Source organism: Onychomys torridus, chromosome 7 (assembly GCF_903995425.1).
Source record: "Onychomys torridus chromosome 7, mOncTor1.1, whole genome shotgun sequence".
Taxonomy (NCBI): domain Eukaryota; kingdom Metazoa; phylum Chordata; class Mammalia; order Rodentia; family Cricetidae; genus Onychomys; species Onychomys torridus.
In genome coordinates this window covers 59,251,451-59,267,924 of record NC_050449.1, presented here as the reverse complement: position 1 = coordinate 59,267,924, position 16,474 = coordinate 59,251,451, and the positions used below count along the sequence as shown (strand labels likewise).

The following is a 16,474-nucleotide window of genomic DNA, read 5'->3' as shown; positions in this document are numbered from 1 at the left end:
AATTGTGAGCCACACAGTATGTGTGCTGGGAACTGAACTTGGATTCCCTGGAAGAGCAACAAGCACGTTTACCATCTCTCCTGTCCCTAACAAGCGTTTGGTTTGACTTTCTGTCTTCTGTCATTACTGTCATCTGTTTCATAGGACATTTATGAGCTACCTGAGGTAATGTCTGCACAGTCTGCATACAGTGTCTAGTGTTCCTTACACCTGTCATGATTTTTTAACCTGGTACTGATGGCTTTAGGGAGTTAGCTTCTACAACTAGAGCTTCTCTGTTTAACACTGGCCCATTTTCTTAATGTTGCTTTTATCTTTTTTCTTTTCCTCTTCCTATTTCTCCTTTCTTCTACCTTTTCCTTTTCTTCCCACTAATCTTCATGGTGCGAGGAGACTCATCCAGACTTCGTGCAGCTAGGCAAGCACACTGCCTCTGAGCTACACTGCCAGCTCCTCTGTTCTCTTAGTTCTTGTGACATCCATCCATTTTGATTCTTTTTTATTCAATTCCTGAATGGGTTCTGGAACCAAGTTGCCTGAATTTGAATCCCAGCTTGATTGTTTGATGACTCTCCTTATTGTGTTAGTTAGCAGTCTCTTGATGTATCATATACCCAAGAAAAAGAAATATTCACCTTAGGAAAATTTTGCTTTGGCACATTGCTTTAGATATTTCTGCCCATGATCATTTGGTCTAGTTGATTTTGAGCCCATAGTGAGACAGTACATCTTGGTGGAGAGGATGTGAAAGAGGGGGTCTGCTCAAATGGTCCTAGAGTGAGAAGCAGAAAATAAGAAATTACCTTTGAAAATGACGTTAAGAGCTCTTTCACAGCTGGGCAGTGGTGGCTCATGCCTTTAATCTCAGCGCTCTGTGAAAGGCAGATCTCTGTGAGTTGAGTCCAGCCTGGTCTATAGGGTGAGTTCCTGGATAGCCAGGACTGTTACACAGAGAAACCTTGTCTCGGGGAAAACAAACGAACATCTACTTCACAGTTCACACCTACTCTTTCCAATAGTGCCAAATGGAACCAAACCTTTAGCAGCTACTTACTCTACCCAGTCTCAGCATATTCATGGTGTGTGTGTGTGTGTGTGTGTGTGTGTGTGTGTGTGTGTGTGTACATGTACATGTATGTATGTACTCATCTGCAGTGCATATGTGGAGGATTGAGGCAACTTCTGAATTCATTTCTCTCTTTCTTCCATGTGGCCTAAACATATATTCATGTTTAAAAGCAGATGCCGGGGCTGTAGGTGCAGCTCATTTGATAGAGTGCTTGCTTAGCATGCACACAGCCCTTGGTTCCCTGTCCAGCACCACATAAACCAGACATAGTGGCATATACCTATAATCCCAGCACTTAGGAGCGGAAGCACAAGGATCAAAAGTTAGAAGTTATCTTTAGCTACATAGTGAATTTGAGGCCATCCTGGACTACATGAGATCTGGCCTTTGAAACAGGAAAGGCAGCTGCTAAGAGTAACTGCCCCGGGCTTCAGGGAATGATGACGGGTGTAAAGTGCTTTTGCAGGTGTTTGCGTGCCCGCTTTATAATAAGCAGTCAGCTTTGCTTTTGTCACCACGGTTATTGTCAGTTTCAGGCTTCCTCGTAGTCTTTCTTTCTGGACTTATTCCTTCAGTATTGCTATTCTCTGCCCTGTTTTCTGTTCTCCATGTGTAATTAATTGGTATCTGTAGCCAGTCAGTGGTGGCACAAGACTTTAATCCCAGCATTTGGGAGGCAGAGGCAAGGGAATCTCTTGAGTTTGAGGCCAGACTGGCCTACAGAGTGAATTCTAGGATAGTCAAGGATACACAAAGAAACCTTGTCTCAAAAAGTGTGTGTGTGTGTGTGTGTGTGTGTGTTTGCGCGCGCGCGCGCGCCTGCTTGTCTGCCTGCCTGTCTGTCTGTGCCTGGCTGTCTGGCTGTCTCACCCAAGCTAGCACGGAGCTTTTATTATCTACTGGCTCACTTGTCTCTTAAGTTCCTGACATGTACAAATTTGTTGTCAGTGCTCCTGATGCTGTTGTCTTCGTGTATGCCCTGTTTGTGGTAATGACACCAGAAAGCTTAAAGCCAGCCCAGATGTTTCTTACCTCCTGGACATCGAGTTAATCACTGGATATTTATTCTGCTTCTAATCTGTAACTTTTCACTAAAACTGCCTCTGCCTAGTTCAGGTTGTCATTTCTTCCTTGGAGTGTTATAGTGGGCTTCTAATTGGTATCTTTGCCTTTGATTCATCTTCTTGAAAATATAGTAAAAAGGGGGGGAAAGTCTGTGATGGAGACCAAACCCAGGGTGATGTACATGTTAGCCAAGTGCTCTACCACTGAGCTATATCTCCAGCCCTAGCACAGTAAAAGTTTAAAAACATAATGGATCATGTTACTTTCCTGATTATTATTTTGCATTGACTCTTTACCTTGCTGGAAATTTCCCACTGTTCTCTCCAGTTCTCCTGACAAATTACTGTTTCTTCCTCTGAGACCATGTACTTGGTAGTGCATCCAACCAAAGTAACCTAATTTTCCTGATCTTTTTGTTGAATTTGTTCCTTAAGATTAAGCTGAAGGGCTTGCCTAGAAAGTACATTACCCTGGGTTTAATACCCAGTACTGCAAAAGTAAAAAAGAATCAAAATGATGAGCTAAAATGTTGCCACCCTCTGTTCCAGGTAGACACAAGTGATGATGTCCTCTGTGTAGGGCCCTCGTTTGCTGCATCTACTACATTCCTTTAATGACTTGTTCATATTTGTTTTATCACCTGGACCTAGAGGCAATAATTATAGTGCATTCACCATTTACTATACTGTTGTACTTACATCACCATAGATACTTAATGATGTTGAATAAAGAGAGGGAGCCAGGAAAAGAATGGAGAGGGATAAAATTTAGTTCTAAACCAGGCATGCTAGACGCCTTCATCTTTCCACCGCCCTTTACCTCAGTAGACTTATTAGTGTGCCTTGATGTTTATCAAGGTACTGGGGAAGGGAGCTTATAGATAGCTAGGGTAGAGGTGGTGTATCACAAGAAGGCCTTTAGTCCCAGTCTCGTTCACATGTTCATTCCAATATAAGTCTCTAACTAAAAAATACTGCGAACTTGTGGATGATCTAGTGGTCCAGTCTTCAGCAGTGATAGAAACTGGCTGAAGCTAGTTTAAACCATCAGGATTTTGTACATTCTAAGAAATGGGCTTTACTAGCTTCAATTAAAAGCTCAGATGCCATTGGTTTCTGCCATTGCTATGTCCCTGTTCTGCTTTCCCTTAGGCTTGCTTTCTTTTTCTTTCTCTCTTTCTCTCTTTCTCTCTCTCTCTTTCTTTCCTTCCTTCCTTCCTTCCTTCCTTCTCTGAGACAGGGTTTCTCTGGGTAGTTTTGCACCTTTCCTGGAACTCACTCTGTAGACAGGCTGGCCTTGAACTCACAAAGTGAGTGCTGCCTCTGCTTCCTGAGTGCTGGGATTAAAGGCATGCGCCACCACTGCCCAGCATTTTTTTTCTTTATTTTTATTAAGGGTTTTTATTATCTTTATGTGTATGAGTGTTTTGCCTGTGTAGGTATCTTTGCACCATGTGTGTGACTGGTGCTCATGGAGGCTAGCAGAGGCCATCAGATACCCTGGACTGGAGTTAAAGATAGTTGTTAGTGGCCATGTGGGTTCTGAGAAGTGAACCCGAGTCCTCTGCAAGAGCAGCTAGTACTCTTTCCCTTCAGCCCAGGAGAGATTTCTTTTTATGCCAGGTAAAGTGGCCTCAGGAAGCTACAGATATTGTTAGTGTTTATATCTCAAGGTACCCAAGGAAAAATAATCTAGATCTGGAGAATCTATTCCACACAGTTAGGGTATATCTGGGCCTGTTCCTGTAGTAGAATGTGGCCATGGGAGTACACTTCCTTCAGAAAAGAGAAATTCCTTTACAAGAAGGGAAAGAAGGTCAAACCTGAGCCAGGTATAGTTGTACAGACTTGTAACCCTACCACCAGGAAGACGGAGGTAGGAGGACAATGCATTTGAGGTCAGCTTAGGCTTCCTGAGACCTTGTCTAAAACAAAGAAAGAAAATTTATGAGCCTGCAAGATGACTTACTGGAAAAAGGCATTTACTGTCAAACCTGACAACCTGAACTTAATCCCTGGAACCCGCATTATGGAAGGAGAGAACTGGCTCCTGCAAGTTGGTCTCTGACTTCCTACATTATGATAAGCACAAATATACGCTCTCCTTCACACAATAAACTAATGTAGTTTTAAAACGAAGAAGAAAAAAATTAAAGTTAAACCTGAACCACTGTAAATACTGGAGATGCTGTCTGACCACTGAATATCTGAAAGAGTTTCTAGTGCCACAAGAACCCTAGAAAGATGTGCTTAACAAGACATTGTTATTACTGTTATTATTGGGTAGTATTGAATTTTAATTGTGTATACTGGTACTATCTACAGAGCGTTTTATCTTCAGTTAATCACAATGATGATGATGATGATGATGAAATACACCTTAATGTTTTATTTTATAGAAGATTTAATGTATATGATATTCATTATATAGCAAAGCATGTCCATAGTCCCAGCTTCTTGGAGGAGTGAGACAAGAGGATCATTTGAGCCCAAGCATTCAGCCTGAGCACCATTGAAAGAGAGACTCTATATCTTAGGGAAAGGAAGGGACCAAGGGAGGAAGGAAGGTAGTTGTAGTATAAAGAGTCTGTGACAACTGCCAAATAAATGGGCACTAGAGAGGATGACTTCCTTTCCTCTGTCAGTTTTGTCAGTTGTTTGTTTGGGTTTGTTGAGAGCAGGTCTCAGTAGTCAAGGGGCTTGTAGGGGCTTTAGTCCTCTGGCTCTGCCTCCCAAGTACTGGAATTACAGATCTGTACCATTATACTCAGCCTTAACATCCTAATTCCAAAAGTCTTGTCTGATTATTCTGAATAAATCTGAGCATCTATCCTTTCTTACTCGAATAAAAAGGGTTTTCTTATGTCTACTGCAGTTGCCAGTATAACTATCTGCCTTAAAACAAAGGTTTATGTTTAATGTCTGTATGAGAGTACAGATGTCTGCAGAGACCAGACCTCAGATTCCTTGGAGCTGGAGTTAAAGTAGTTGTGATGTCAGTGCTGGGAACTAAACTTAGGTTCTCTGCAAGAGCAGTATATCCTCTTAACCACTGAGCCCCTTTCTGCTTTTTGACTATGAGCACAAAGGCGTGAGATTCACATTTTGAAGGGGGAAAAGAAGAAGGTCCATCTCAAATACTTTTTAGAACATTTTCTACCCCAAAACTATGCTGCAGCCTTGAACAATTTTCTCCATCCACGCCTCTCATGTGGCAGTTGGTTGAAGTCAGTGTATAATTACTTTTTGTGGGGAGATAATGACTTTGGGCTTTCCATGTTACTCTTTGTCCCAGTCTCTGAGCCATCTGCCTGTCAGCACCCAGGAATCTTATTAGAGGCTATTGAGTACCTTAGTGGATGTTATTAGAGTAATATGGAAAAGTGAACTAAAGAGAAGTGTCATCAGTAGATACAAGAAATGAACTTTAGGAAACTTCAGATTTATTCTTGAAATTCTTGGTCTCTTTTCAGGATTTTGCCTGTTTTGTTGTTTGCCTAGCCATTTAGCTGGAGCCTAGGGAGGCATGGTAACATGCCCTAGCACTTCAGAGACCCGACTTAACATTTAGTGATTAAGACATATGATGGGGGCTGGAGAGATGGCTCAGAGGTTAAGAACACTGGCTGTTCTTCTAGAGGTCCTGAGTTCAGTTCCCAGCAACCACATGGTGGCTCACAACCATCTGTAATGAGATCTGTCTCCCTCTTCTGGACTTCAGGGATACATGGAAACAGAACATTGTATATATAATAAATAAATAAATCTTGAGAGAGAGAGAGAGAGAACTTTTAAAAAAAGACATGATGATCTTAACGTTTTACATCTCTACTCCCTATTTTCCCTGTTGTTGACAATCTCTGTTTTAGGGTCTTAGATATATGAAAAAGATAGCAAGGGAGTCATTTTCTGATTTTTATTCTCTTGCAGAGTGATAAATGAAGCACAAATATGAAATACTGTCAAGTCATCTAAATTGTTTGTTTGTTTTTGTATTTCAAGACAGGGTTTTTCTGTGTAGTCCTGGAACTTGTTCTGTAGACCAGGCTAGCCTCAAACTCACAGAGATCTGCCTGACTTTGCCTTTGAATGATGGGATTAAAAGCATGAGCACCACTGCCCGGAGACATCTAGATTGTTAGATGCATATCACAATGCTACTTATAATGCATTATGCCCTAATGTACATTCTAAATGCACCCAAATGATAATTAACAGAGCTGGTATTATTATTAAATACTGTGATTCTCTGTGATCATTCTTTAGATTTCTGTTGGAAAGGAAGAAAAACTTTATAAAGCCACAGGTGGATTTCTTCATTTTCCCATCCTCAAACTTCCCTTCTAATTAAATACATAATGAAGTAAAGCCATTTTCATATAGCAATCCAGAGCTCTGCTTAGTAACTCTGACCTGTAAGGGTAGTTTTGGTGTATTTGTGCTAGTGAAGTCCTGAGGTACAATAGCTGGAGATGTAGCTCAGTCTGCCAATGCGGGAGGCCTTCATTCAATCCTCAGTACTTCCCAACACTAGGAAGTAGAGGCAGGAGGATCAGAAATTCAAGGTCATCCTCAACTACATACTAATTTCAAGACTAGGATTCTTGAAGCTGGTGGTGGCTTATTCATGTAATTTCAGCATTATGGAAGGTGGAAAATTAGGCAGGTGGATTGTGATAAATTCAAGGCCAACCTGAATTACACAGCATATGCTGTGACAGCCTGGACCAGTGTGAGATTTTATCTTATACCACTGAAAGAATAAAAGTTATTAATTAATAATTGTAATTAATAATAATAATAAATTATTAGTCAGGCATGGTGGTGCACGCCTTTAATCCCAGCACTCGGGAGGCAGAGGCAGGCAGATCTCTGTGAGTTTGCGGTCAGCCTGGTCTACAAAGTGAGTTCCATGACAGCCAGGGCTGTTACATAGGGGAAACCCTTTCTCCAAAAAACAAAAGAACAAACAAAAAATCCTAGGGTACAGGAGTTTAGCTAACATTTTTGTTGACCTGTTCAATAGCAAAGTTTCATATGATATACTGCTCAGAAGCATCAGTGGCCATTTACATCTTACATTGATGTTTTCTGTATTTCTCAGTGCAGATCTAGAGCATACGAACTAGTATGTCTTTCTGGGATAGGAGAGAGCAAGAGCAGATGTCTTTCTGGTGACTTCCTGTGCCTGATGGTGCTGTCTCAGTTGTAGAATAGATGGTCAACAGAACATGTGCAAACAAGGCTATCTACAAGTTCACAGAAGGGTTTTTTTGTTGTTTGTTGGGGGGGGGGTATTTTTGTTTGTTTGTTTGTTTGTTTGGCTTTCGTTGAGATGGGGAAGTGTTGAGACAGGGTTTACTACAAACTCCTTTGTAGCCCAGACTTTCTCATAAAAAGAACAGAGGTGTTGGCAGTGGTGGCAGCACTCAGGAGGCAGAGGCAGGTGGATCTCTGTGAGTTCAAGGCCAGCCTGAGCTACAGAGCTAGTTCCAGGATAGCCAGAGCCTGATACACTAAGAAACCCTTTCTCAGAAAACAAAACAAGAACAAAGACACAGAAGTAGCTGAAGTGAAGATGGCCTGTATATTTTTGTCTCTGACTTTTCTAGTAGTACCTCTCAAAGGCTTTTTTTTTCCTTTTCTGTTTTTAACCATGTTTCTGAAAGAGATAAAGGTTAGAGCCAGATTCCAGCACTGTAAAGCAGTAGTAGGCATATTCCAGTTTGCATTCTCTGTGTTTTTAGGTCAGTGTCCGATGTCCTCCTCTATTGCGCTCTCTCTCTCTCTCTCTCTCTCTCTCTCTCTCTCTCTCCTCCCTCCTTCCTCCCTCTCCTCTTTTATTCTTTTAAGACAGCATCTCTAACTGAACCCATAGTTGCCATTTTGACTAGCATGGCTGACCAGCAAGCCCTCAGGACCCATTTGTCTCCACTTTCCATTGCTGGAGTTAAAGATACACAACCCACATCCAGCTTTTTATTTGTGCTGGGGAGCTGAACTCAGGTCCTCCTGTTTGCGCTGTGCCCACTGAACCATCTCCCAGACCCTATGTGTGGAGTTTGTTGTTGTTACTGTTTTTTAATTGAGACAAAGTCTCATTGTACAGACTTGGCTGGCCTGGAACTTACAGAGATCTGCCTGCATCCACCTCCAGAGTACTGGCATTAATTATAGGCATACATCATCATGCCTGGCTTATGTGGAAAGTTTAAAGGGTCTTTCAAGGACCTACCACATCATAAAAAAAAATTACAAATTTGTGATTTTCAAGAGAGCAAAGCAGAAGACTCATCATATAACTTGTACTTCCATTTCTATGAGAAAAAAAAAGTGTTGCTGTGTGTGTGAATAGAAAGATATGAATAGCCTTTTTTTTTTTTTTTTTTTAAAAGCTCTCCAGGGACCAGAATTAGTCAAAGAATCAATACATGTACATTCTTTGAACTCTGGAAGTAGTGGTAACTTTCTAAACCAAGAAATCAGAGCCAACTACCAAAAATATAAAAAATAAATAGTACCTAAATAGCTTTAAGACTGATTTTTTTTTTTCAAGTCTAGGAAGGTATATGTAGGGGAGAGAAATAGTTTATAGGCAGAGTGGTCATGAACTGACATCCCCAAACCAGAATTCATCACAGAGCTGTCTAGCAGCTCGAATTGTGGGCTGTGTATAGCTCTTTCAAAGGTCTCCATTTAAAGACCATATTCAGCATTCTTGTTAGTCTAATCTCTTGATTAGGATTCATCACCAGATTTAAGCCAGGTGAAAGTCTTTCATAAGGGAAAGGATCCAAATCCTTAAGTAATTTTCCAGGCTTGCTGATTAATGTCTTGTGTTCAGAGGAAATCAGTTTATATGTATATTAAGTACTTTTTTTGTGGGGGGGGACACAGGATTTCTCTGAGTAGCCCTGGCTATCCTGGAACTCACTCTGTAGACCAGGCTGGCTTCGAACTCAGAGATCTGCCTGCCTTTGCCTCCTGAATGCTGGTATTAAAGGCGTGCACCACCACCACCCAGCTATGTATTAAGTACTTTTTTTTCAAGATACTGAGTTAGGATTTTAGCATTATAGACTCACCATTGGTAATTTGTCAACTTGATATATGCTAGTATTCAAACAGTAAGGAAAGCCTGGATAGATTCAGTAATTAGAGTGCATGCTGCTTTTGTAGAGGGCTAGAGTTAGGTTCCCAGAACAGGTTGAGTGGCTCACAACTACCTATAACTCTAGCTCTTGAAGAATCTGACACCCTCTTCTGTCCTCCAAAGGCACCCACAAACAAACTCAAACACATTCTTAAAAATAAAGCAAGGAAGGGATTTGAGATTTACTCAGTAGTAAAGCTAGTAAGCACAAAGCCTTAGGTTTGGTCTGAAGTTCTGAGGGAAAAATAATATTAAAGAAAGAGGCTAGAGAGATGGCTCGGCAGTTAAAAGCACTCACTTGCTCTTACAGAGGTCTGGAGCTTGTTTCCCAGCAGCCACATGGTGACTCATACCATTCATAACTCCAGATCCAGGAGATCTGACCCTCTACTAGCCTCTGTGGGCAACACACACACACACACACACACACACACACACACACACACACACACACACACTGCATATACATGAACAAAGTAGATTACTAGTGTTCAACTGTTTTGTGTGTGCATAATCAGTTGTATCTTCACACTGGTATAGACTGGCTTCTGCATGAAAGCAGCACCTCTCTGTCCTATAGACAATTTGATGTTAGTGTCCTACTTAAAGATGCTCTCTACTCATTCACCAATCACTGCTAATTTGAGGTTCCAAAATCCCCATCAGATTGCTCCCAGCCCTCTTATAACTTGTAAGTTTTCTCCCTAAAGTTGTATCAAACCTTCCAAGATTATTGGGAATCATAGCTTCCCTAAATCTGCATTCTCTTTATCCCTAGCCTAGAATCACTGATTTTAACCTGATAGGTTGCCCAGTGCTAGTAGAAAGTATAATGGTATCAGTTATGTTTGCCTCAGAAGCTGGGAACATAGAAGTCTGTTTGTCATTTTGGTTTGTTTGTTTGTTTGTTTTGGATTTTTTGTTTTTTGTTTTTTGTTTTTCGAGACGGGGTTTCTCTTGTAGCTTTGCGCCTTTTCCTGGAACTCACTCTGTAGCCCAGGCTGGCCTCGAACTCACAGAGATCCACCTGGCTCTGCCTCCTGAGTGCTGGGATTAAAGGCGTGCGCCACCACCACCTGGCTGTCATTTTGTCTTGTTTGTTTGTGTAGTGCAGTCTGGAACTCAGGATCTACCTGCCTAGGAGGTGTAGGCCAAGAGCAGATCTTTGTGAGTTTGAAGTGGTCCTGGTCTACATAGATAGTTCCAGGCCAACAAGGCTATATAGATGAGGGGGTGGGAGCCACATGCAAGCAGGAGGATTAGTGTGAATTGGAAGCCAGCCTAGGCTACAGAGACTCTCAAGTAAAAGAAATTAAAACCAGACATGGTAACACATGTGTAATATCAATATTTATGAGGAGTTCAAGGGCATCCTTTGCTAGCTACATAGGGAGTTTGAGGCCAACCTGCGTCACATTGTACTCCTTTTCAAACAAAAGTAAGTAAATAAATAAATGAGATAAAAATACAGCTTCTAGCCTACGCTGTTGTCCTCTAAACCACAGATTTATAGTGGTATAATGAGCTAGAACTTCAAGTCTTCTATTCAGAGCACCTATACTCTGGCAGCAAAATGTGTGGGACTAGATTAACTACAGAAAACAGTATGTCCTCTAGTGATCCTCGTGTATCTCAGCTAGTACTTTCTCTTTTCTCACAGATGGAGTCCCCCGTCTCCACCCCAGCGGTGCCACCACTCCACCTTTTAGTGCCAGTGGTCAATAGTGACATCTCATCTCCCTGTGAGCAGATCATGGTCCGAACCCGATCAGTTGGAGTCAACACTTGTGATGTGGCTCTAGCTACAGAGCCTGAGTGCTTAGGCCCCTGTGAACCTGGAACCAGTGTCAACCTTGAAGGCATTGTGTGGCAGGAAACAGAAGACGGTAAGTCCATCCCTTCTCAATTGCTTCTGCTTACTATTGGAAATATTGCCAAGCAAAAATAGAAACATTGCTAAGTGCTTATAAGAGTAGTCAGTGTCTGCATCCTCTTGGCAGTACCCACACAAAGGGTAGTAGCTTACTTTTTAGCACGCTTTACCGTTCCTAGAGATGATTTGTTTGTTGTAGTTCTGGCAATTGAAAGTTGGCAAATACTCTAGCCCTGTGCACATCCTTAGCTCCAGTGACAGCTTTTTAGATTATTTCCCTTTTATAGCTCGTAAACAATCGTTTAATAAATGTTTGCTGTATCATTTAAACTATGTCTGGACTCTCTATACCCTCCCTTAATTTTCCTATGGGGATTTAGATTACAGGTGGAATTTTCAGTCAGACTTTAATACGGTAATAAAAGGGCAGCTGAGGAAATCAAGGGAATGGAGAACAGTCACTTGTTTGTTTTGTTGTCTTTTTTAAATGTGTGTTGATGTTTTGCCTGCATGTATGTGAGGGTGTTGGATCCCCTGGAACTGGAGTTAGAAAAAGTTTTGAACTGCCAAGTGATTGCTGAGAATTGAAACTGGGCCCTCAGAAGAGCAGCCATTGCTCTTAACCAGAGTCATCTCTACAACCTCCCCATCCCCCTTAAGACAAGGTCTCATTATGTAGCCCTGGCTGCCCTGGAACTCCCTAGACTAGACTGCCTCTGAATACATAGTGAGTCTTCACCTGCCTCTACTTCTGTTGGGACTAAAAGCATCCACCACCACAAATTGCTTGGTCTTTATTTTTTAAACATGGTCTCATGTGGCCCTTGCTGGCCTCAAACTTGATAAGTAGCTAATGATAATTTTGAATTCTTGATCCTTTCTGCCTCCAATTCTCAATAACTGGGATTATAAAAGTGCATTACCATATCTGACACTCTTAAATTGACTTAATGTTGGTACAGTGAATTTCAACACCCCCCTCTTTAATACCTGGAGCACAGCCAACTCCTTCCTCCCACTGGTTACCTCACTGCCCAGCCGCCTACACACTTGATGTTTCTTTCCCTTAGTGTGTATAGTCTGTACTGGCCCAGTCAGTAGGGTCAGGTTCATGTAGTCTTGTTTGGGGCTTTCACTGAGCAGCTGGCTTGCTATGAGCTGTTGCTGCCCAAGGCTGCTATGCAGACTTCTTGTATGTTTCATTGCCCTGGAGATCAGAAACTCTTCTGTTTTAGAATTTCTCAAACCTAAACAAAAAGGAATGGGAGTGCAAAGATACTTAACCAGTTACTTCAGATCCTTGGTAACACTTAGTGGCACTTTGAGTACAAGAATCAAAGTCCCATCAAAGCATCAGTGGTTGGAGAATGTGGGTGTCGGGAGTCCCGGTGTGACTTTGAAAGAGCCCTCACTCTGTATTAGAGACCTAGCCGGGCACTGTAATCCTCTCTGATAGTACAGAACTGCCTTGTTGTCTGCACCTCATTCTGACCACTCTCTCAGCAGTCTGTTCTCATAGTGTTTTTGTTGTCATTCAGAACTATTGAAAATTCTCCATGCAGTATGTATTTCAGTGTGTATTCTGGAAATACCAGATTAGATGTTTAATTTCTAATATGTAAGGCTGAGAAAATGGCTCAGGAGTTAAGAGCACTGGTGTTCGTCTAGAGGACCCAAGTTTGGTTCCCAGTACCCACATGGCAGCTTACTACAACCTTCTGTAACTCCAGTTCCAGGGAATCCCATGTCCTATTTTGGCCTCCTTGGGTTCCAGACACATGCATAGTGCAGACATATATGAAGGCAAAATATCTATACACATAAAATAAACTTTGAAAAAAGAAAGAAAAATGTAAAAAGATGACTGTAGCAGACAAATTTTGTTGGAGTGACAAATGTGTTTGGATAGCAACATCTTTTTAATTTTAATTTTTAATTTTAATTTTATTTTAGGTATATGGGTATTTTGCCTGCATGTATGTCTGTATACCACATGTATGTAGTACCCATGGAGTCCAGAAGAGGGCATGGGGTCCCCTGGAACTGGCCACTAAGGAAGTGCCTCAGTATATTGAAAAATACATCATTTCCTGCTTATGTGTTCTACTTTTCTTTGTGGTGGTGACTTTTCTCTAAGGACAAAATATGAACCTGGGCTAAAGAGATGACTCAGTGGTTAAGAGCACTGGCTCCTTTTCTAGAGGTCCTGAGTTCAGTTGACAGCAACCACATGGTGACTCACAACCATCTAATGGTATTGGATGTCATCCTGTCTGAATCCCTCTTCTGTTCTACAGGCATACATGCAAATAGAGTGTTCATATATATAAAATACATACATTTTTTTTTTTTTTTTTGTGGAGTTGAGGATCGAACCCAGGGCCTTGCGCTTGCTAGGCAAGCACTCTACCACTGAGCTAAATCCCCAACCCCATAAATCTTAAAAAATATATGAGCCTGGGGAGCTGGAGAGAGCTTAGCAGTTAAGAATACTGACTGCTGTTTCAGAAGACCCAATTTTGGTTCATAACACCCAGTTAGGACGATTTACAAATACCTATAACTCTAGCTCCAGAGATCTGATGTCCTCTTCTGGCCTCCATGGATACCTGCATACTGCATACATGTGGCATACTAACGTACAGACACACACATAAATTTAAAAAAAAAATTTTTTTTTAAATACGAACCTGAGAAAATCTTTTCAAGAGTGTGAAACAAACCCTTTCACTCTCCCAACGATAATGGATATCTTTTTTCCTTTGAGGATGCCTACACTCTGTCCCTGCCATGGGGGTTTACTTATGCAGCCCTGGAGATAGAACCTAGGGCCTTTTACATGCTATGCAAACACTAAACCACTGAGCTATATCCTGACTCTGCTGTCTGTATTTTGTTTGTTTTATTTGTGTGTATCATGTGATGTGTGTATATATCTGTAAGTAGTGCGTGCATATGTGTGCAGGTCTGCTATATATGTGTGCTACATGTGCAGAGGCCAGAACAGGGACATCTTCATGTCTTTTCTTCTTTTATTGTCTTACTGCCTCAAGGTAAGGCATCTTCCATACCAGAAGCTCAGTTATTTGCAAGGTTGGCTGGCCAGTGAGCTCTTAAGTCCATCCATTCTCCCCTCCCTTCCCCCTCCCGACCCCCTCTCCAGTGCTAGAGTTATAGGCATACACAGCCATGTCCACCTCTTTTTGTTGGCTTCTGACTTATTATGTATCTATCTAACCAAGGATGAACTTGAATACTGGTCCTCCTGTTTCCATCACCCAAGTAAAAAAATAATTGTTTGAGGAGGCTGGAGAGATGGCTGAGTGGTCAAGAGTACTTGCTGCTCTACCATGAGAACCAGAGTTCAAATCATAGAACCAGTACCAGGAACCCAACAGATAACCTCCAACTCCAAGAGAAGAGATCTAATCCCCTTTTCTGGCCTTTTCAGTCACCTGTGCACATAGCATACACGTGGACACAGGCTTGTACATGTAAACACATACATACACAAATAAAAATCTTAAATAATTGTATGACCAAAAAGAATCAAAAGCAAAAGCCAGGTGTGGTGACTTTTGCCTATAATTTCAGCATTCTGTAGGCTAGGACAGTAGGACAGTTAGCTCAGGACCAGCCTGGGATAGATATTGTAATCCCCCTGCCTCTGCCTCCCAGGTGTTGAGACTGGGCATGTGTCAGCATGCCTAGCTATCTAGAATAATTTCTTTGCATCTGAGGTACTTTGAAGACAGCAAGGTTGACACTACGTAAGAATTCCAGAAGGTGCTATGGGTTGTCCTTTTTTGGACAGCAGTCCTAAGCAGAGGTGGTGTGCTTCACATTGCCATATGGGCTTTTCTTCAGGAATTGGTGGTGTGGTGAAAGGAGCGTGAAAGTGAAAATTTAGAGACTTCTATGCTTCTACCACTATTGTTGTGACCCTTGATCAGTTACTTTCTCCCAGGTGTGACCAAATAATAAGAGGCAGCCTAAGGGGGAGAAGGGGTGTTAGAGTTTGAAAGGGGACATACTCAGTCATGGTCCGGAGGCCATGATGGCAGGATCATGAGGCAGTTGGTCGCCTTGTGTCTGTGTCAAGAAGCAGACAGCACACAGGAAGCGGGGGTCAAGATGTAAAAAGCCACGGCTCACCCTTCCTCTAGCAAGACTCCTTCTCCTGAAAGTTCCACAACCTTCCAAACTAGCACCACCAGCTAGAGCAGTGAGATGCCTGAGCCAGCTTTTGGAAAAGGTTGTCAGCTCCTAGCCTTAATGTTACTTCATATCACACATCTTAAATTTTACCTTATAGCTGTTAGCTATACCAAAAAGAACTCAAGAATAATTTATCATATTTACCAAGATTGGTATTCCTAGAGGCTGTCCTCTGTTCACTTCTCTGATAATTTGGTAATTCTAGAGCCAGTCTGCTGCTGTTCTGTGAAAAGAAGTGTTTTGCTTGCGTGTATGTATGTGGACTACATACATGGTGCCTGTGGAGGTCAGAAGGTTTTTAGACCCCCCTGTTGTGGAGATTATAAGCTCCATGTGGTACTGGGTCCTGAACCTGGGTCTTCATTTCCCAGACTATCCATTAAAAAAAAAAATAATGAAGCCGGGTGGTGGTGGCGCACGCCTTTAATCCCAGCACTCGGGAGGCAGAGGCAGGTGGATCTCTGTGAGTTCGAGGCCAGCCTGGGCTACAAAGCTAGTTCCAGGAAAGGCGCAAAGCTACACAGAGAAACCCTGTCTTGAAAAACCAAAATAATAATGATGATGATGATGATGATGATGATGATGATGAAGAAGAATTACAATCAAAAAATAATAATAAATTATAATGCCCTTCAGCCCCCTGTTCTGACTACAAAATGAAATTCTCATGTACTGGTATATATTCAGTTTTCTACATGTGTTGTAGTATAGTACAAATATTTCTGAACCGAAGTTATAGAAAATTGTGTTCCAGAACATATGCTATTTTTAGTTAGCTCTTTGGTCTTGGGTAAATTAGTTTATGTTTCTATATTTCCGATTTACAAAAAAAGAGGGATTAAGACTAAATGATTTTACTCTCGATTAGAGTTTTGGGGTTTTTGTTTGTTTTGTTTTTGAGAACTCCCCAAAATGGTAGCCTATATTCACAAGTGAGAACCTGAAATGTGCCAAGGAACTGATGAACTGAATTTTTAAATTTTCATTTAGCCAGGTATCCTGGCACATTTATGACCCCGGCACTCAGGAGGTTGAGGTAGGAAGGATTTGAGACCAGCCTGGGAAACATAATAAGACTATCTTTTAAAAAAACTAAA

At 41.6% G+C, this 16,474-nt stretch overlaps 1 protein-coding gene across 1 annotated transcript in view; it reads left to right on the top strand.

The window, feature by feature from the left end:
* The window catches only part of Znf609 (zinc finger protein 609), a 151,629-nt gene that overhangs the window by 97,392 nt on the left and 37,763 nt on the right, over positions 1-16,474 (top strand). The window contains exon 3 of the mRNA XM_036192239.1: positions 10,947-11,172. Coding sequence (XP_036048132.1) covers positions 10,947-11,172 — 226 coding nt within the window. The remainder of the gene's footprint in view (positions 1-10,946; positions 11,173-16,474) is intronic.